At 37.8% G+C, this 19,193-nt stretch overlaps 1 protein-coding gene across 8 annotated transcripts in view; it reads right to left on the bottom strand.

Annotated features, from left to right (window-relative positions):
• Positions 1–19,193, bottom strand: part of AKAP9 (A-kinase anchoring protein 9) — a 176,721-nt gene that overhangs the window by 122,981 nt on the left and 34,547 nt on the right. For all 8 annotated transcript variants that reach the window (XM_063636347.1, XM_063636350.1, XM_063636348.1 and 5 more), the window contains exons 2-3: positions 15,751–16,008; positions 9,381–9,425 (exon numbers count right to left, since the gene is read on the bottom strand). In XM_063636347.1, the coding sequence (XP_063492417.1) occupies positions 9,381–9,425; positions 15,751–16,008 (303 nt within the window). The remainder of the gene's footprint in view (positions 1–9,380; positions 9,426–15,750; positions 16,009–19,193) is intronic.

Genomic DNA, 19,193 nt, shown 5'->3' on the forward strand with positions numbered 1-19,193 from the left:
ATGACTTCTGGAGTTGCAGTCAAGTACTTAACGAGGTTAAAATAAATGTCATAAACCATACAAGCACTTGGTTAAAAAGTATTCAATAATCAGATGAAATCTGTAGTAAGAGTGAACACCCTATTACTATCATTTCATCTTTCTATACATGGCAAAGTATATTTATCTACTTGTCTTGACTATATTGCCTGTATTCCCAACTTGCTCCAAATAACCCTGCTCAAAGGGTATCAAAAACAATTCATGTAAATATGGTATTCTGGACATGAAACGTCCCTCCATTAATGATTGAAGATGATTGCATATAATTTAATTTGTAAGAAGAGTATTTTTCATTTAGTCTGATTTCTCTAGTGTACATAACAGGATACATATTTCTACAAAACAGATCTTGGAATAAAATTATTTGACTAATTCTAAGATGGAACCCATTTTCCAACCCAACGAGTGTACTAGTCACAGAAGTCAAGAACATTAAACCCACAATATACCTAAATAAACACAATTTACGAAGTAAGTTCTAATCAAATATTATCAGAACCTGAAATCCTTCTGAGAACAATTTATTAAGGGAATCCTCATCACTCTTTTCATATAAACATAGTGTAAAGAAAAGTGTATTTCTAGTGATGAGCAATTTAAAAAACCACGCTTTGCTGAACGTCTAATGTATGCCAAACACATATTAAACATTCTCAATGTTATTTTGTGAACTACTTTGTGAGGTATGCAAATAGGTGGATATTATCGTCCCCCATTTTATAGTTTAAAAAACTGTATTTCATCTAATGTAAATGACTAGTTGATGGGTGCAGCAAACCAACATGGCACATGTATACCTATGTAACAAACCTGAACGTTGTGCACATGTACCCTAGAACTTAAAGTACAATAATAATAAAACAACAAACTGTATTTCAGAGTTTAAGTGATGTGCCCAGGTTCATACAGCTCAAAGGTGATGAAGTGTGTAAACAGGACTTTCTGGCTCCAAAGTCCCCCTGCTCTTTTCTTACATCTTATTGCCCTATTTACCAGAAAAATGATAGTCATATGTAGGCAAAATACGAGATAATTATGTGATCTATGATTAAAACTACTTGATTTCAAAATTTTAGAATACTCAAATACAATCTAGATCTGCCAAGATTATTAAACTTTGCAAATATGGCATTGCAGTGAAGCTATAATGTTACATGCTGTCCAGAAATCTCTTTCTCTTTTTGAGACAAGGTCTCACTGTCACACAGGCTGGAGTGCAGTGGTGTGATCATTAGGTCACTGCAAACTCAAACTCCTGGGTGCATAGGAACCTCCTACTTCAGCCTCGAGCAGCTAGAAGTACAGGCACACACTATCACCTGGCTAATTTTTTTTTTTTTTTTTGGAGATAGGGTCTTGCTCTGTCACCGAGGCTGGAGTGCCAGTGGTGTGATCATACTCCTGGGCTCAAGTTTTTGGAAAGATACTTATTCTTACAGTATGACATATCTTGTGATGATACTGTTTCTTGTTAATGTTGGTCAAAAAAACTAAATTGATGAGCTATCTTACCATGTGGAATAAACAGTGACTTAGAAGATTACACTGAAAAATGTAACCTCAGTCTCCCAAGTAGCTGGGACTACATGTGCCTGCCACTGTGCCTTGCTAATTTTATTTTATTATTTTAATTTGTAGAGATGAACGTCTCCCTATGTAGCCAAGGCTGGTCTTGAACTCCTGGGCTCTAGTGATCTTCCCACCTTGGCCTCCCAAAGTGCAGAGATCACAGGTGTGAGCTACTATGCCCAGCCAATAAATCTCATTTTTTAGGTGTGTTATTGACAGATAATTCCATAAAAGTTCCAATATAAAAACTACTACAGTATGAGTTTATTTCTCGGGTTATAAATTTGGTCCACTGATGATTCTTCTGCCTCCTGAATAGGTGGATATGGCTTAGAACTCTCCTGTAATTCTAGTTCAGTCAAGCCAGTCTGATATCATTAAATGGAGGAATTCAAGCCTCGAAACTAGCCGAGAGCATCACAGATCCAACTAGTATCCATCTTAGCAATTTTGATGACACATACCAAACATTTCACCAAATATCAACTTTATTTCTATGTTTTCTCTAGACATAGTGAATCTATAAATTTCTCAAAGTATAATCCATTGTGAATCCATACATAACACATAAAATATTACTAGGGTTATAATTCATACCAGGTCAAATCTGTCAAAAATTATTTCATAATTATCTTTTTTCTTCTTTTTTTTTTTTTGAGATGGAATTTCACCCTTGTTGCCCAGGCTGGAGTGCAATGGCACTATCTTGGCTCACTGTAACCTCCACCTCCTGGATTCAAACAATTTTCCAGCCTCAGCCTCCCAAGTAGCTGGGATTACAGGCATATACCACCATGTTCAGATTATTTTTGTTATTTTTAGTAGACATGGGGTTTCACCATGTTGTTCAAACTGGTCTCGAACTCCTAACCTTAGGTAATCCACCCACTTTGGCCTCCCAAAGTGCTGGGATTACAGGCATGAATGAGCCACCTCATAATTATCATGAATGTGCCTAGCTCATAATTATCTTTTTTCAATGTAATCTTGTAAGTCACTGTTTATTCCACACGGTAAGATAGCTCATCAGTTTAGTTTTTTTGACCAACATTAACAAGGAACAGTATCATCACAAGATATGTCATACTGTAAGAATAAGTATCTTTCCAAAAACTTGTTTGAAAAAAAGTAAGCATATGTATATATTTATTCATATATAATTATTCATGTATATAACTATAAGTATATGTAACTATATATGTATATATATATGAAATTACAAACATGTATGTGAAATATATTTCTCACCACGAGCTATGGTCAACAAATATGATAAATACTGTTCTAAGTTTTATCAGTAGTACTTATATTCAAATACTATTTGTACCTTACCTTAAAACATATATTTACTAGGCATCTCAGATAAATAGGTTCAATACATTTTTTGGAAACTGATAATCTCCACCAGTTTTTTAATTTAAAAAATTTAACTGAAGACTGTCTTATTATAACAAGAATTTCTCATATTATTAATTCACATTTTCCTACAGAAAACCTGAAAATCACCATCTTTTGACCTCTTTAGCTTTTCAAATCAATATTTAAAATTAAAATTTGTGAGGATCTGTTCCAAGAAGGCCGATAGGAACAGCTCCGGTCTGCAGCTCCCAGCGTGATCAACACAGAAGATGGGTGATTTCTGCATTTCCAACTGAGGTACCTGGTTCATCTCATTGGGACTGGTTGGACAGTGAGTGCAGCCCACGGAGGGTGAGCCGAAGCAGGGTGGGGCGTTGCCTCACCCAAGAAGGATAAGGGGTTGGAGGATTTACCTTTCCTAGCCAAGAGTAGCTGTGACAGACTGTACCTGGAAAAACAGGACACTCCCGCCCAATACTGCGCTTTTCCAATGGTCTTAGAAACTGGCAGACCAGGAGATTCTCTCCTGTGCCTGGCTCAGCAGGTCCCATTTCTTTCATCTAGAAGAAATGGATGAATTCCTGGACACATACACCCTCCCCAGACTAAACCAGGAAGAATCTCTTAATAGACCAATAACAGGCTCTGAAATTGAGGCAATAATTAATAGCCTACCAACCAAAAACAGTCCAGGACCAGACAGATTCAAAGCCAAATTCTACCAGAGGTACAAAGAGGACCTGGTATCATTCCTCCTGAAACTATTCCAATCACTAGAAAAAAGGGGAATCAGCTGGGCGAGGTGGCTCATGCCTGCAATCCCAGCACTTTGGGAGTCCAAGGCAGGGAGATCAAGAGGTCAGGAGTCCGAGACCAGCTTGAACAGCATGGTGAAACCCCATCTCTAATAAAAATACAAAAAATTAGCCAGGCATGGTGGCACGCACCTGTAGTCCCAGGTACTCAGCAGGCTGAGGCAGGAGAATTGCGTGAACCCAGCAGGCAAGGGTTGCAGTGAGCTGAGATCACGCCACTGCACTCCAGCCTGGGCGAAAGAGACTCCGCCACAAAAAAAAAGGAGGGGGGAATCCTCCCTAACTTATTTTATGAGGCCAGCATCATCCTGATACCAAAGCCTGGCAGAGACACAACAAAAAAGAATTTTAGACCAATATCCCTGATGAACATTGATGCAAAAATCCTCAGTAAAATACTGGCAAACCAAATACAGCAGCACATCAAAAAGCTTATCCACCGTGATCAAGTTGGCTTCATCCCTGGGATGCAAGGCTGGTTCAACATATACAAATCAATAAACATAATCCATCACATAAACAGAACCAAAGACAAAAACCACAGGATTATCTTAACAGATGCAGAAAAGGCCTTTGACAAAATTCAATGACCTTTCATGCTAAAAACTCTCAATAAACTAGGTATTGATGGGAGGTATCTCAAAATAATAAGAGCTATTTATGACAAACCCACAGCCAATATCATACTGAATGGGCAAAACCTGGAAGCATTCCCTTTGAAAACTGGCACAAGACAAGGATGCCCTCTGTCACCACTCCTATTCAACATAGTCTTGGAAGTTCTGGCCAGGGCAATCAGGCAAGAGAAAGAAATAAAGGGTATTCAATTAGGAAAAGAGGAAGTCAAATTGTCCCTGTTTGCAGATGACATGGTTGTATATTTAGAAAACCCCGTCGTCTCAGCCCAAAATCTCCTTAAGCTGATAAGCAACTTCAGCAAAGTCTCAGGATACAAAATCAATGTGCAAAAATCACAAGCATTCCTATACACCATTAACAAACAGAGAGCCAAATTATGAGTGAATTCCCATTCACAATTGCTACAAAGAGAATAAAACACCCAGGAATCCAACTTACAAGGAATGTGAAGGACCTCTTCAAGGAAAACTACAAACCACTGCTCAATGAAATAAAAAAGGACACAAACAAATGGAAAAGCATTCCATGCTCATGGATAGGAAGAACCAATATTGTGAAAATGGCCATACTGCCCAAGGTAATTTATAGATCGAATGCCATCCCATCAAGCTACCAATGACTTTCTTCACAGAATTGGAAAAAAAGACTTTAAAGTTCATATGGAACCAAAAAAGAGCCCACATTGCCAAGACAATCCTAAGCAAAAGGAACAAAGCTGGGGGCATCACACTACCTGACTTCAAACTATATTACAATGCTACTGTAACCAAAACAGCATGGTACTGGTACCAAAACAGATATAGACCAATGGAACAGAACACAGGCCTCAGAAATAACACTACACATCTCCAACCATTTGATCTTTGACAAACCTGACAAAAACAAGAAATGGCGAAAGGCTTCCCCATTTAATACATGGTGCTGGGAAAACTGGCTAGCCATATGTAGAAAGCTGAAACTGGACCCCTTCCTTACACCTTACACAAAAATTAATTCAAGATGGATTGAAGACTTAAATGTTGGACATAAAACTATAAAAACCCTAGAAGAAAACCTAGGCAATAACATTTAGGTCAGGCATGGGCAAGGACTTCATGACTAAAACACCAAAAGCAATAGCAACAAAAGCCAAAATAGACAAATGGGATCTAATTAAACTAAAGAGCTTCTGCACAGCAAAAGAAACTACCATCAGAGTGAACAGGCAACCTTCAGAATGGGAGAAAATTTTTGCAATCTACTTATCTGACAAAGGGCTAATATCCAGAATCTATAAAGAATTTAAACAAATTTACAAGAAAAAAACAACCCCAACAAAAAGTGGGCAAATGATATGAACAGACACTTCTCAAAAGAAGACATTCATGCAGCCAACAGACACATGAAAAAATGCTCATCATCCCTGGTCATTGGAGAAATGCAAATCAAAACCACAATGAGATACTATCTCGCACCAGTTAGAATGGAGATCATTAAAAAGTCAGGGAAATAACAGATGCTGGAGAGGATGTAGAGAAATAAGAATGCTTTTACACTGTTGGTGGGAGTGTAAACTAGTTCAACCATTGTGGAAGACAGTTGGTGAAACCCCATCTCTAACAAAAATACATGCGCCACCATGTTCAGATAATTTTTGTTATTTTTAGTAGACATTTTAGTAGCAATTCCTCAAGGATCTAGAACTAGAAATACCATTTGACCCAGTGATCCCATTACTGGGTATATACCCAAAGGATTATAAATCATGCTACTATAAAGACACATGTACACGTATGTTTATTGCGGCCCTACTCACAATAGCAAAAACTTGGAACCAATCTAAATGTCCATCAATGATAGACTGGATTAAGAAAATGTGGCACATATACACCATGGAATACTATGCAGCCATAAAAAAGGATGAGTTCATGTCCTTTGCAGGGACATGGATGAAGCTGGAAACCATCATTCTGAGCAAACTATCACAAGGATAGAAAACCAAACACCACATGTTCTCACTCATAGGTGGGAATTGAACAATGAGAACACTTAGATACAGGGCAAGGAACATCACACACAGGGGCCTGTCGTGGGGTGGCAGGCAGGAGGAGGGATATCATTAGGAGATATACCAAATGAAATGACGAGTTAATGGGTGCAGCAAACCAACATGGCACATGTATACCTATGTAACAAACCTGCGTGTTGTGCACATGTGCCCTAGAACTTAAAGTATAATAATAATAATAATAATAATAATAATAATAATAAAAAGCAAACAACTCCATCAAAAAACAGGCAAAGGATATGAACAGACACTTCTCAAAAGAAGACATTTATGCAGCCAAAATACACATGAAAAAATGATCAACACTGGTCATCAGAGAAATGCAAATCAAAACCACAATGAGATACCAGCTCATACCAGTTAGAATGGCAATCATTAAAAAGTCAGGAAACAACAGTTGCTGGAGAGGATGTGGAGAAATAGGAATGCTTTTACACTGTTGGTGTGAGTGTAAATTAGTTCAACCATTGTGGAAGACAGTGTGGCAATTCCTCAAGGATCTAGAACTAGAAATACCATCTGACCCAGCGATCCCATTACTGGGTATATACCCAAAGGATTATAAATCATGCTACTATAAAGACATGCACACGTATGTTTATTGCGGCACTATTCACGACAGCAAAGACTTGGAACCAACCTAAATGTCCATCAATGATAGACTGGATTAAGAAAATGTGGCACATACATACCATGGAATACTATGCAGCCATAAAAAAGGATGAGTTCATGTCCTTTGCAGGGACATGGATGAAGCTGGAAACCATCATTCTGAGCAAACTATCACAATGACAGAAAACCAAACACTGCATGTTCTCACTCATAGGTGGGAACTGAACATTGAGAAGACTTGGACACAGGGCAGGGAACATCACACATGGGGGCCTGTCGAGGGGTGGGGGGCTGGGGGAGGGATAGCATTAGGAGATATACCTAATGTAAATGACGAATTGATGGGTGCGGCAAACCAGCATGGCATATGTATACCTATGTAATAAACCTGCACGTTGTGCACAGGTACCCTAGAACTTAAAGTATAATACATACATACATACATATATACATACATACATACATACATACGTACATAAAATAATACTTAGAATGATAAAAAAAATTAAATTAAAATTTGCTCTATTATCTCAATGTGAGAAAACAGCTATACAAATTGTAACCAAATTTCATGGGCATATATGGGAGGGTCTGACCTACAGCCACTAGCATATTAAAAAATATTCACTTTAGTGTAAAGAGAAAAATGCACTTTGTGGAACTCTGGGGTGCCCCCAAAGATATAGTCAGTTTAAGCACCAAAGCGTCTATGACTTTTGGTCAAGAAATACAAGTTATAGCCAGGTACGGTGGCTTACACCTGTAATCCCAGCGCTTCGGGAGGCAGAGGTGGGTAGATCACGAGGTCAGGAGTTCAAGACCAGCCTGGCCAAGACGGTGAAACCCTGTCTCTACTAAAAATACAAAAATTAGCCGGGCATGGTGGCGCATGCCTGTAGTCCCAGCTTGGGAGGCTGAGGCAGAGAACTGCTTAGACCCAGGAGGCAGAGGTTTCAGTGAGCCAACATCGCACCACTGCACTCCAGCCTGGGCGACAGAGTGAGACTCCATCTTGGGAAAAAAAAAAAAAAAAAGAAATACAAGGTACAAAAATTAGAGCATTATAGAGAAAAAAAAAAGTTTTCAAATGCAATAATCCCTTGGTGTCTTCAAGTGAATTAGCTTTAGGACCTCCCCTAAGGACACTAAAATCGCAGGTGCCTAAGACCCTTAATAGCATAGTATTTGTATAAAACCTGTGGACATCTGCTCACATACTTTAAATCATCTCTAAGATCACTATGTACTTAGTTGTTATACTATATTTTTAAATGTTATATATTTTTTATTGTTGTACTGTTATTTTTAATTTTTTTCTGAATATTTTCTATCTGTGGTTGGTCATATCCTCAAATGCAGAACCCAGGAATATGGAGGGCCAACTGTATGTGCCCCAAATTTAAAGTCACAAAAGCAGACTCTGAATTGTAAGCAGTGATTTTAAATCAAGATACTTCCCATAGAGGCAACTTTAGCCTAAATCAGGCACCAATGTGTTTATTTAATGTTGGCTAATTATTTTCCTGGCCAGATTACTAGTAAGTATGTTCCAACTTTTAAGCACATTAACTTCTAAAGTAGCAGTTTTTATTGCTATTAGCAATCTAAAACAGTAATATGTTCATTTAAGAACGTGGAGTTTTTTTTTTTCCTATTAGAAACCTACAATAAATTGAGACTTACTGAATACACTGAGTTGCTAAACCATTCAGAGTACAGAACAGTTTATAGTCTCCTCAAATTCTGGAGTAAAGAAATGACAATCACATCTAAAAGAATAAGAAAAAGATAACAAAATGACATATACTTTTACCAACACACAAAGAAGGTACTTCCTAAAGTGGCCGATACCTTTATCACCTAAACTACTATTGAAACATTAATTTCAATAAACAAGTTCATATGATTAACTAGAATTCAAGCATTTACAAAAAAGTATTACTCAAAATGAAATATCCTATTCAAAGTCTCAAAAAAATTTTGATATTTTTACTGTGCTAAATATGGATGCCTTGTAACTGTCACATGTCTAAGAAACCCAGTATCAAATACTTTCCAGAAACTAAAACAGAGACCAAGCTATTTAACCAGACTTAAGACCTTAGCTAATAATCTGAAAAAAAAAAAAAAAAAAAAAAAAAGTCAGTAATACATAATCCTCAGGTTCTGGTCACTTAACATTATATTTATAAAACTATAATAGAAGCATGAGTGACAAGAAATCAAGTAGCAACAATGATTTCAATAATATAAAATATACATTTATGATATTAGAAATCAATATAATTTAGTCTTACCTCTGAACTGTAGTCATCTGCTGTGGTTGAAATTTCACTTTCCAGCTAAAACAACAATAAAAACCAAATATAATTATGACTTTTTTTGTGCTAAATATCATACTTTACTAAACCATTACTATTGGTAACATATGATAGAAAAGTCACATAAAATACCACTAAAAAACTAGTAAAAATTATTCAAATCTTTAAAATTTTCATTTAATTATAAATAACAATGGCAAAATAATGCAACTAAAATGTACCAGTAGGCATTTTCTAAATATAGAAGTATCAAGAGGTACTTTCATACAGTGTCCTATATACATATCATTTGTAAGCCAAAAGCACAAAGTAAGACACCATTCCTCCAATCCTCATACAGTAGCCCCCTCTTTATCCACAGTATTGCTTCCTATAATTTCAGTTACCCATGGTTAACTGTGGTTAGAAAATATTAAAATGGAAAATTCCAAAAATAAACAATTCATAAGTTTTAAATTGTGCACTGTTCTAAGTGGCATGATGAAATCTTACTCTGTCCCATCCAGGACATGAATCGTTCCTTTGTATACGATATCCACACAGTATATGCTACCTGCCCAACAGTTACTTGATAGCCACCTCCATTATCAGATGCACTGTCATACAGTATGGCAGTATGCAGTATTGCAGTGCTTGTGTTCAAGTAATGGCCCCAAAGCACAAGAGTACTGTGCCTAATTTATCAATTAAACTTTATCATAAGTATATGAGTATAGGAAAAAACACAGTATATACAGAGTTCAGTACTATCTGTGGTTTCAGGTCTCCACTGGGGGTATTGGACTATACTCTTGATATGGTTTGGCTGAGTTCTCCCATCCAAATCTCATCTTGAATTGTAGCTCCCATAATTCCCATGTGTTTTGGGAGAGACCTGGTGGGAGATAACTGAATCCATGAGAGCAGTTTACCCATACTGTTCTTGTGGTAGTAAGTCTCACGAGATCTGATGGTTTTATAAGGCGTTTCCCTTTTCCCTTGGCTCTCATTTCTCTCATGTCTGCTGCCCTGTAAGACGTGCCTTTTGCCTTCTACCATGATTGTGAGGCCTCCCCAGCCACATGGAACTGTGAGTCCATTAAAGCTCTTTTTCTTTATAAATGACCTAGTCTCCGGTATGTCTGTATCAGCAGCATGAAAATGGAGTAATACAACTCTCCACAAATAAGGAGGAACTACCGTACCTCTTTAAAATGAAACAAAGTCCTAAAATGCTACTGTTAGAAAAGTTCGGCCAGGTGTGGTGGGTCATGCCTGTAATCGCAGCACTTTGGGAGGCTGAGGCGGGTGGATCATTTAAGGTCAGGAGTTCGAGACCAGCCTAGCCAAAATGGTGACATCTCATCTTTACTAAAAAAAAAAAAAAAAAAAAAAAATACAAAAACTAGCCAGGCAGTAGTAGTGCATGCCTGTAATCCCAGCTACCTGAGAGGCTGAGGCAGGAGAACTGCTTGAGCCTGGGAGGGAGAGCTTGTGGTGAACCAAGATCGTGCCATTGCACTCTGGTCTGGGTGACAGAGTGAGACCCTGTCTTTAAAAAAAAATAATAATAATTAAAATAAATCAATAAAAAAGAAAAGCTCAATTTCTCTGAAAGAAAAATCATATCATCTTGGTGCTAAAAAAAGTAATAACTAAAGAAAAAATAACCACTTTTGTTGTTATAACACCTTTACAGTTTACAAAAGCACTTTTAAAGTCATTCTTGTTTTACTATCACATCCCTGGATTTGGGTATGAAGTGAGCAGCTTTTTCAAGCTTCCTTAAAAGTAGTAGTAGAAAGAGTCAAGGAACAAATCCAAATTTTCTGACCCCAAAAGTACTATTTTCACTGTTGACCCTGTCATCTAACCTAAGAATCTCATTTTAATGGTTAGAAAGGTGAGACCCAGAGAGTTTCACCCTTTCATTCAACAAATATTAACTGTCACTGTCTCCTTTCTCATCTACACCTATGGAAATTCTATTCAACATTCAAGTCTAAGTTCTAAAACTACCTTCTCCATGAAGTAGTAACTGAGGCCAAGAACAAAAATAAGCTTGCCTTTAATCTAAAATGCTATTAACAGTGGTTCCTAACTCATAAGATTCTCTCTTTCTTTCTTGAGACAGAGTCTCGCTCTGTTGCCCAGGCTGGAGTGCAGCGGCATCATCTTGGCTCACTGCAACCTCCGCCTCCCAGGTTCAAGCAATTCTCCTGCCTCAGGCTCCCGAGTAGCTAGGATTACAGGCACGCACCAACATGCCCAGTTAATTTTTGTATTTTTAGTAGCAAGGTTTCACCATGTTGGCCAGGCTGGTCTTGAACTCCTAACCTCTAGCGATCTGCCGACCTCAGCCTCCCAAAATGCTGGGATTACAGGCATGAGCCACTGCACACAGCCAAGATTATCTTTTAAATCTGAAATACTTTCATGACACAATCCCTCATATTCATTAAGTGCATATTGTGTACTAGAAACAGTAGTACTGAGAATTAAATGGTGAATAAGACAGTTGTTGCATTCAAAATCCTAAAACTATGGAATAGAGAACCCAAATACTGGTTTGTTATATTAAAAAATAGATAATACACCTTTGCGCCAAATCAAGCAGTAGAGTTGCCACACTGCATTATTTTTAAAATTCCAGTTTTAATAAAACAAAAATTACAAGACATACAAAAAAAAGAAAGGATAGCCTATGCACAAGAAAAACAATGGTCAATAGAAACTGCCCCTGAGGAACACAGATATTGTACTTAATAGACAAAGTTATTTTTGGTTTTGTCTTTTTTTTTTTTTTTTTTTTTTTTTTGAGACCGAGTCTCGCTCTGTTGCCCAGGCAGGAGTGCAGTGATGTGCTTTCGGCTCACTGCAAGCTCTGCCTCCTGGATTCATGCCATTCTCCTGCCTCAGCCTCCCGAGTAGCTGGGACTACAGGTGCCCGCCACCACGCCCGGCTAATTTTTTGTATTTTTAGTAGAGACAGGGTTTCACCATGTTAGCCAGGATGGTCTTGACCTCCTGACCTCGTGATCCGCCTGCCTTGGCCTCCCAAAGTGCTAGGATTACAGGCGTGAGCCACCGTGCTCGGCCCTTGTCTTGTATTTTGAGACAGAAGCTCACTCTCTCACCCAGGCTGGAGTGCACTGGTGTGATCACAGCTTGCTGCAGTCTCCACCTCTTGGGCTCAAGCGATTCTCCCACCTTAGCCTCTGGAGTAGCTGGGACCACAGGTGTGTACAACCAGGCCCGGCTAATTTTTTTTACTTTTTATAAAGACAGAATCTCCCTTTGTTGCCCAGGCTGGTCTTGAACTCTTCAGCTCAAGTAATCCCCTTGCCTCCACCTCCCAAAGTGCTGGGATTACAGGTATGAGCCACCACGCCTGGCCAACAAAGATTTTGACTCAGCTATTTTAAATACAGTCAAATAACTAAAGGAAATAAAATTTAAAAACAAAACAAAACAAAATTTAAATTGTAAGAACAACATCTCACCAAATGAAGAGTATCAATAAAACAAAGAAATTATAAAATAATCAAATAAAAATTCTGGAATTGAAAAGGAAAATAAATGAAAAGCCACTGGAAGGACTCAGTAGTAGATCTAAGTAGGAAGAAGAGAGAATCAGCAAACTTCAAGATAGATCAATTGCAATTATCCACTCTGAAGAATAGAAAGATGACTATATGTTAGACCATTTAAATACCCAAAATATTTTAAAAGGCTGAATTTATATAATATGTGTGCTGTAACATCTTTTGTCCCTAGTATTGGTTTTTGTATTAAAGTCATTGCAAATAGACACAAAAAAAGCATTTAACAAAACTCAACACTCAGGTTGGGAGCAGTGAGTGGCTCATGCCTGTAATCCTAGCACTTTGGGAGGCTGAGGCAGGCAGATCACTTGAATCCAGGAGTTCAAGACCAGCCTGGGCAACATGGCAAAACTCCATCTCTACAAAAAAATACACAAATTAGCTAGGTGTGGTGGCATGGGCCTGTAGTCCCAGCTACTTGTCGGGCTGAGGTGGGAGGATCACTGAAGCCTGGGAGGTTGAGGCTGCAGTGAGCCATAATTGCACCACTGCATGCCAGCCTGGACAACAGAGTGAGATCCTGTCTCAAAAAACAATAAAATAAATGGATGGGCATGGTGGCTAATGCCTGTAGTCCCAGCACTTTGGGAGGCTGAGGTGGACACATCACTTGGGGTCAGGAGTTCGAGACCACCCTGGCCAACATGGTGAAACCCCATCTCTACTAAAAATACAAAAATTAGTTGGGCGTGATGGCTCACAATCCCAACTACTCAGGAGGCTGAGGCAGGAGAATCGCTTGAACCTGGGAGGTGGAGACTGCAGTGAGCTGAGATCACCCCACTGCACTCCAGCTTGGGTGACAAAGCGAGACTTAGTCTCAAAAAAAAAAAAAAAAAAACCAATAAAATAAAAAATAAAAACAAAACAAAAAAACCTCAACATTTCTTCATAATGAAAACACTTAATGAACCAGGAATAAAAGGGAACCTCCTCAATCTGATAAAGGATAGCTACAAAAACAAAACAAAACAAAAAAACCAGCTAATATAAAACTCAGTGGTTAAAAAAAAACCTGAATGCTTTCCCCTTATGAGAAGAAATAATACAAGGATGTCTGCTTTCACCACTTCTTTTCAACATTGTCCTATATCTTCCAGCTATGGCAATTAGAAAAAAGAGAAAAGAACATCGACATTGGAAAGGAAGAAGTTGAACATTTCTAGTTTAGTTGCAGATAATATGGTCTTGCATACAGGGAAAATTGAAGGAATTCAACAAAACAAAACAAGACAAAAAACCTATTAGAACTTACAGACGAGTTAGTTCTGCAAGGGTACAGGATACAAGATCAATATACAAATTTAGTTGTATTTGTATACATGGATAATGAATAATCAGAAAATAAAGTTAAGAATACAATTACATTTAGAATAGCAGTAAAATGCTTAGAAATAAAATGGCAATAAAATGCTTGGTGGCCAGGCATAGTGGTTCATGGCTGTAAATAAAACTTTACAGGCATAAGCACTTTGGGAGCCAGAGCAGGAGGATCGCTTAAGTCTCGGAATTCGAGACCAGCCTGGACACAAAGTGAGACCACATTTCTACAAAAAAATAAAATAAAATAAAATAACAAAAACAAGGCCAAGCACGGTGGCTCATGCCTGTAATCCCAGGACTTTGGGAGGCCAAGGTGGGTGGATCTCCTGAGCTCAGGAGTTTGAGACCAGCCTGGGCAACATGGCAAAATCCCATCTCTACCAAAAATACAAAACATTAGCCAGGTGTGGTAGCATGCACCTGTGGTCCCAGCTACTCAGGAGGCTGAGGTGGGAGGATGGCTTGGGCCTGGCTGTCAGAGGTTGCAGTGAGCCAAGATCGTGCCACTGCACTCCAATCTGGGTGACAGAGTGAGAACCCATCTCAAAAAGTAAATAAATAAAAATAAAAATAAAATGCCTGAGAGTATATTTAACAAAACAAATATAAGACATTTACACTGAAAACAAGATAACATTAAAAAAATTAAAAACCTAAATAAAAAATCCTGTGTTCATAGGTTGAAAACTTAATATTGTTAAGATGACAAAACTCCCCAAATTCATCTACAGATTCAATGCAATCCCTGTCAAAATCCTTGGTGTTTTTAATGCAGAAACAGAAAAACCTGACCCTAAAATTGATACGGAAATGCAAGGCAACAGCCAAAACAATCCCCAAAAAGAAGAAAGTTGGGAGACTCACACTTACTGATTTCAAAACTTGTTATAAAGCTACATTAATCAAGACTTGGGGGCATAGTAGCAAAGGCTAAACATACAGATCTACAGAACATAATTGAGGGAATAAATATAAACCCTCACCTTTATATTCATTGACAGTTCATTGGGAAAAGAATAGTCTTTTCAACAAATGGTATTGGTACAACTGGATAGCCACAAACAAAAAAAAATGAAGTTGGACATCTATCTCCCATACTAGCAAAGGTCTAATCATAGCACACTGCATATCTTTAAGTCTGCCTTCTCCACTAGAATAATTTTCCTAAAGGGCAGAGACAGTCATATCCATCTTTGTAACTCTGGTGCTCAATCTTTGGTGTACTGCAGTTGTTCAACATATATTAAATTAAACTCACAAAACTCCCTCTCTGAGGTGATCAAATCTTTCAGTTATGACTGTTTAGTTACCATACTACTAAAACTTTCAAGAGAACATAAAAATCATGATCAAATTGCACACAGTTGCTGATGACTGTTGTTATTACAACTACTTTCCATTGAGAACCATAATGATTAAAAATTTGGGAGAATACTTACTTCCACAGAGAAGACCTGCTCACGACTGCTTATTTCTCCACTATGTAGAGTTCTCATTATTGTAGATTCAGGAGTCACAGTTGATTCTACTCTCTGAGAACTATTTATGTACATTTCATCACACTGTGATTGATCAATATTCAAATCATGGTGTGCTGACACATCATGTTTACTGCTTGACGTTTTTCTCTTTTTTTTCTGCTTCTTGGGAGGATTCTGCCCATCCGATTGAGCTTTTCTTTGTCGAAACTGGGCAAGCTAAGAAAAAAGAAAATTACCGTTATTGTCAAAGGTAATTTTTCTTTATTGCCACCAAGAAAAAAGCAGCTTTGGGAGTCTCTCTTTTAAAGATCAAACTATCACTAAATAAAAATGATAAAATAAAGAACAATTATTACAGTCTTTAATGTAACTATTGGAGTGCAAAGAAACATTTCTGAATAAACCTACTGAAATATTGACGGGTAAGAACTGAAAATGTCATGTGTAAATAAAAGAAAATTAGCCCAGAATTAGGCAGAATAAGGGAAATCAGGCACTGTCATTCACTGCTTAGTGAGAATATAATCTCACCAAGATTTTATTTTATTTTTTGAGACAGGGTGTTACTCTGTCATCCAGGCTGGAAGGCAGTAGCACCATCACAGCTCACCTCAACTTTCTGGGCTCCACGGATCCTCCCACCTCAGCCCCCAAGTAGCTGGGACTACAGGAACATGTCATCCCACCTGGCTAATTTAATTCTTGTATTTTTTTTGTACAGACAGGTTTTTGTCATGTTGCCCAGGCTGGTCTTCAACTCCTAGGCTCAAGCAATCTGCTTGCCTCAGCCTCCCCAAAATACTGGGATTACAGACGTGAGCCAGGGTGCTGGCCAAGCTCTGGATTTTAGATTATATGAAAACACACACATATACACATGCACACACAGAGCACTAAATGAATTTGCTTTCTGGAATTTCTGTGTCTTCTGTCACTATATACTAAAAAGATTTAGTTCATGCAAAAAGATTTAGCTATATAAAGTGGTCACTGCAGCCTTATTTATAATGGGAAAAAAACTGGAAATAAATATCAAACAGCAGTGCTTTCCAGCCCTTAATCATTTACATATCATCATCAGGATTTTTGTCCTATCTTAGAGCCACCTTTATGTATCATTTACTTAACATTTTTTAACCAATGTAGTTTTCTTATTTAAATTTATTTTAAGAACAGAGGCTTCCATTAGATTGGTACAAAAACTGCAATTGCTTTTGCACCAACCTAGTAGCTCCAAAATGGTGGCATAGAAGCAAGCTGCCTTCACTTCCCCTCACAGAAAACCAAAAGCAAATATACACAGCCTAGATTATTACTGGCAATATCCCAGAACTCAAATATGAGGAAGAAACAGTATTCAAGACCACAGAGAAGTGAAAAAAACTCTGAGCAGAAGTTAAAAGAATTAGACTTTGATTTTCATGATTCCCATTCTCCTAATCTGCCCATCACCAAACAGGAAAATATTCCCCTGACTCATGGTTTCTACACTGGAAAAAGTGAGATCAAGGTGGACAACCAGCTTCCCCATCAACTTGGGCTCCTTGACAGGAGATCTGTCCCTGGCTCAACCCATGGGAAGTACTGGGAATATCTGAAGGGAGAAATATTCCTAACAGCCAGAGACCAAGTGGGAAGGCAAGACTACCATTCCTAGCCCTGAAAAACCCTGCTTTGTAACTTGGCCAAAGGAGATGCCAAATCAGACTGGCTGTTCAGCAGCATCACACTGTAAGAGGTTCATGCCACAGGTCCTCTGGGCATGAGCCCCTAGCCAGACTATGGGCCTTTGGGACCCTACCCATCAAGGATGGATAACACTGATTGTCTACTAGAACCGAGGCAAACTGGGGCTAAAGACATCATATACATTACATTATGTAGTACTGAAACAGAGGCAGTGACATAGTGCAAAAAAAAAAAAAAAAGGCAAAACATGAAAGCCTCTCTAAGCAAACACATCCAGTAAAAGCTAAAACAAGCCAGACAGAGAAGACTAGAATAAATAACAAAATCTTCACTTTAAAAATATAGACGTATATCCACAAGAAACAACAGCAAGTGGGAAACCTTGACTTAGTCAAATGGACAAAGCAAAGAACCAGTGAATGACTCTAACAAGACAGAAATATGTGAACTCTGAACAAGAATTCAAAATAGCAGTTTAAAGGAAACTTAGTGATCTCCATTACACAGAAAAACAATTCAGAAATTTATTAGAAAAATTTTACAAAGATTAAAATTTTTTATAAATCAAACAGAAATTTTGGAACTGAGAAAGATTTGCTGAACAGAAAGAATCATTAGAGGCTCTCAACAGGAGAATGGATCAAACAGAAAAAAAAATCAGTGAGCTCAAAGACGGGCTATTTAAAAATACACAGAGGAGAAACAGAAAGAATGAAAAGGAACAAAGATCACCTACAAGATACAGAAAATTATCTCAAAAGATCAAATCTAAGAATTATCAGTGTTCAAAAGGGAGTTCTAGTCTTCACTGTCTGGCTTGTTTTTTTACTGAATGTGTTCACTTAGAGAGTCTTTGCAATTTATTTATTGTTTTTGTATCTTTTTTTTTTTTGTACCATGTCACTGCCTGTTTTTCAGCACTACATAATATAATGCCTAACTATAATGCAAGGGGGTAGAAATCTTATTCAAGAAATAATAAAAACTTTCTAAAACTTGAGAAAGAGATAAAATATCCAGGTATAGGAACGTTAGAGAACAAAGCAGATTTGACCCAAAAAAGATTACTCCAAAACATGTAATAATCAAACTCTCAATGGTCAAGGACAAAGAGAGGATCCTAAGAGTGGCAAAAGAAAAGAAGCAAACAATGTATAAAAGAGCTACAATTCGTCCGGCAACAGACTTCTCAACAGATACCATACAGGTCATACAGGAGGAAGAAACCATATAGGAGGATGAGGGATAACATGTTCAAAGTGCTGAAGGAAAAAAACAGCCACCCAAGGATACTGTATCCAGCAAAGGTATCCTTCAAATACAAAGAAGAGGAATAAAGTCTTTCACAGACAAACAAAAGCTGAGAGAATTCACTAACACAGACCTGTCTGACAAGAAAAGCTAAAGAGAGTTCTTCAACCTGAAAGAAAAAAACACTAATGTGAAAAAACAAAACATGTAAAGGTATACAACCCACTAGTAAAATTAAGTACGTGGACAAACCCACAATACTCTAATACTGTAATTGTGGTGTAGTGCCCACTCATAACTCTAGGATGAAGTCCAAAAGACAAACCTACCAAAAACAATAGCTACAGCATTCTATTAAGAAATAGGCAATATAAAAACATGTAAATTGAGACAAAATAGTCAAAATGTGGAGGGAATGGAGTTAGAGTATAGAGGGTTTTTCTTTTGTTTTCATTCTTTTC

Source organism: Symphalangus syndactylus, chromosome 3 (assembly GCF_028878055.3).
Source record: "Symphalangus syndactylus isolate Jambi chromosome 3, NHGRI_mSymSyn1-v2.1_pri, whole genome shotgun sequence".
In the NCBI taxonomy this organism is placed as follows: Eukaryota; Metazoa; Chordata; class Mammalia; order Primates; family Hylobatidae; genus Symphalangus; species Symphalangus syndactylus.